General features: G+C 37.9%; 1 protein-coding gene across 1 annotated transcript; it reads right to left on the minus strand.

Annotated features, from left to right (window-relative positions):
- Positions 1-744: 744 nt before the first annotated feature.
- Positions 745-2,408, minus strand: LOC141390499 (uncharacterized). The gene is made up of 2 exons (XM_073963455.1): positions 869-2,408; positions 745-813 (listed from the first exon to the last, which is right to left on the minus strand). Exons 1-2 carry the CDS (start codon positions 1,595-1,597, stop codon positions 805-807), a joined length of 738 nt encoding a protein of 245 aa, XP_073819556.1. The 5' UTR covers positions 1,598-2,408; the 3' UTR covers positions 745-804.
- Between the last annotated feature and the right edge of the window lie 669 nt (positions 2,409-3,077).

Genomic DNA, 3,077 nt, shown 5'->3' on the forward strand with positions numbered 1-3,077 from the left:
TTCGTTAAGCTCTCTAGTAAGTCATCTATCAACGGAATGGGGTAGTTGTGTTTAGTTGTAACTTTGTTTAGCTTCCTAAAATCTACACACATGCGTAAGTCTCCCGTTTTTTCTTTACCAGCACAATGGGAGAAGCATATTCGGACTCACTAGGTCTAATTATGTCTTTCTGCAAATAATCATCTAAAATTGTCTGTAATTGTTGTTTTTCAGCGTACGAGAGTCGCCTTGGAGGACAACTGAAAGGCTTTGTGTTGTCTAGCGTTAGCTTCATTTCGTAATGCGTCTGAGGTAGTAGTGGGCGTACCATTTCGACGTAAGTTTCTTTAAACAAAATGTTTAGACTATCTAAAATTTGATGAGGAACATTATTCCCAGTCTGTAAATTGAAATCTGTAGAATTGGACGAAATGTCTATTGCCAGTATCTCGTTTTGAAATTCTGTATATTTTAATTCTGAATCGGAGTTAAGGACTGTAAAAGTTTTTGGGGAATTTATGTGAAACACTGACTTTTCTTGTGATTCATTCACTAAATCATCACTAAATAGCAGCAATTTACTGCCAGTACTTTCCAAGAACTCTCTTCCTAACAGCACCGAATATTTCATGGAATGATTTTCAACTACAACCAACTTTAATTCAATATTTTTATTGTCGTATTTGAGAAAACAAAAAATTACTCCAAAAGTGATTAAATGTGAAGAATTTAAACCACAGTAATTCATTTTTGGGAATGGGAGAATTTGTGTCCCGGCCGGCAACGCATCTCTCCTAATTAGATTAATGGGGCTACCCGTATCAATTAAAGTTTCTAAAGAAAAGGAAATTTCATCACAAGCACTAAAACTATAATTAAAATATCTTACATAATTATTTTTACCATTAACTGCATCTTTCTTCTTGTTCTTATCACACGAAGATACCGTATGACCAGCCTCACCACAAGCGTAACACGTCCCCGGCTGACGACGTGGTTTGTTGCAATCAGCTGCATAATGTCCGATGCTGTTGCAGTTGTAGCAGCGAACATTTGTCTTGGCTGCAGTAGCACTCTGTTTCTGCTCTGCACTTCTCGGCAATTTAATTGCAGCCATTGCCTTGCACAACTCCTTAATGTTGTCGAATCGCTGCATCAACGTTTGACGGCGAAGCTGCACATTGGGGATCCCATCTATGACGTATTCCATCAGCTCATCATCGTCTAAATTTAAATTTTCCGCTAACTGCACCTTTGCGTCACAATAATCCGTAAAGTTTTCGGTAATTTGCCAGACACGACGCTCAAACTTTTTCCGTGTCTCCATTTTGCTATCCGTCGAACCAAACATTAAACAAAATTGGCCAAAAATTTCGGAGATATCTTCCAACACCGTATTTCGCCGTGCGTGCAACCAATTCAAGGGTTTGCCCACCAATTTCATTGCGAACAAAACCCGCAGCAAATCGTCCGAAAGGTTGTAGAGTTGTTGGAGATCTCGTAGCTGTTTTACCCAAAAGTTGGCATCTGACGTTCCGTCGAAATCTGGTATGAAGTTACTCACTAACTTTTGCGTTGTCGTTGACGGCAGCGTTGGACATACGCCGCAACATTTCATTTTCCTTTAAAATTATTTCTTTTTCACGCTTCAGTAATTCGTTCTCCTTTTTTAGTAGCTCTATTTCTTTATTCTGTAAGTCTTCCACTGAATTTCGCTGCACGTTGTCTGTACTATTATTGCGAGGCTCCATATTTTCTGTTAACGGTAACTTGTTATTCGGCGATAGCAAGTTTGTCACGTTTCCAAAAGTCCCATCGAGCAAACTCTTGTTCTGTATTTCTGGCGTTTTCTGTAATTTTTTGTCTCCAGAATTTGTTGGTTCTTTCTGCATTTCTAGTTCTAAAGTTTTGTGTAACATTTCATTTGCAGATTGTATTGAATGTTTCGGCAACTCGACGTCAGACTGTATTTCTTTTTCTCCTTCAAACTCGTCCCCTGTTCGCTCCTCCTCATCATCTAGCGGCAGTATTAATTTTTTGTTTCGTACCGTTATGTTTTCTGTACTTCTTTTGTTCGAGTTCTCTTCTCGCTGCAAAACTTCATCAGCAATTATTTTTTGTGCATCCATAATTTTGTTGTTGTGTTTGCAAACAGGTTTTTTTCGGTTTGGAATCAGACCGGTTTTGAAACAAATCGAATTCAAACACAATTATTATTAGTATTAGCGCAGAGTGGCGAAAGAAAAAAAAATGGATTATTTTTTCCGCGGTGTAGGCACAAGTCAATCCCACTTCTGACTGTAGTAACTATGCGTTTTTAATAAAAGAACCGTGATTGTTTTATTCTTTGGCTTTCTTTTATTTAATTTTATTGCTAGTCGCGAACAAGAGGGCGAGTGTCTGTTGTTTTGTGTGTCTATTACTAAACTGAAACTCCGACCAGCAGTCGATTACCCGCGAACCAATAATGCCCCACACACATAACAACAAGACACCCACTCTTGTGCTCACGAGAGATTGGTACAATATTATTTCTCTTATGTACTAAATACTTATGATCTAGAGCAAACTACAGTATCTTACAAAAGTATGTATATACTACAATAGTAAGTAAATAGTAAAAATTGATGACGAACAAATTTGTAGAATATTTTGATCTGATACGATCACATTTTATAGGAGAAGGAAAAAAAAGCAAGTAAGCAAAGATTATAGTCGGACGGGGCCGGCCGACCATGTGATACCCTGCACCACTACCCCTGAAAATTAGCTTTCAGCAAATCAAAATTCATTTATGGAACAAATAAATTTATTGTAAGAAATAACTTTGTGGATACTGCCAACTTATCACATCAAGCTTAAATAATAATATAATAATTGTTCCACAAACATCCCATAATGGACAAAGGAGACTTCTCTCATATCAATGAGCACACCCCGATTCATGTTTCCTGATATGGGGACCTACAGTTTATCGTCGAGTCCGAACGTAGTGCCCTAAGCCACCACTTGTAGAGAAGTTTTACATGACTGAAATACTCAGAAAATGTCGCCAACAAATGTCAAAATGTCGTGACTATTGAGTTATAACTGCGACC

This window comes from Musca autumnalis, unplaced genomic scaffold (assembly GCF_047663935.1).
Source record: "Musca autumnalis isolate F117 unplaced genomic scaffold, ASM4766393v1 scaffold_1, whole genome shotgun sequence".
NCBI lineage: Eukaryota > Metazoa > Arthropoda > Insecta > Diptera > Muscidae > Musca > Musca autumnalis.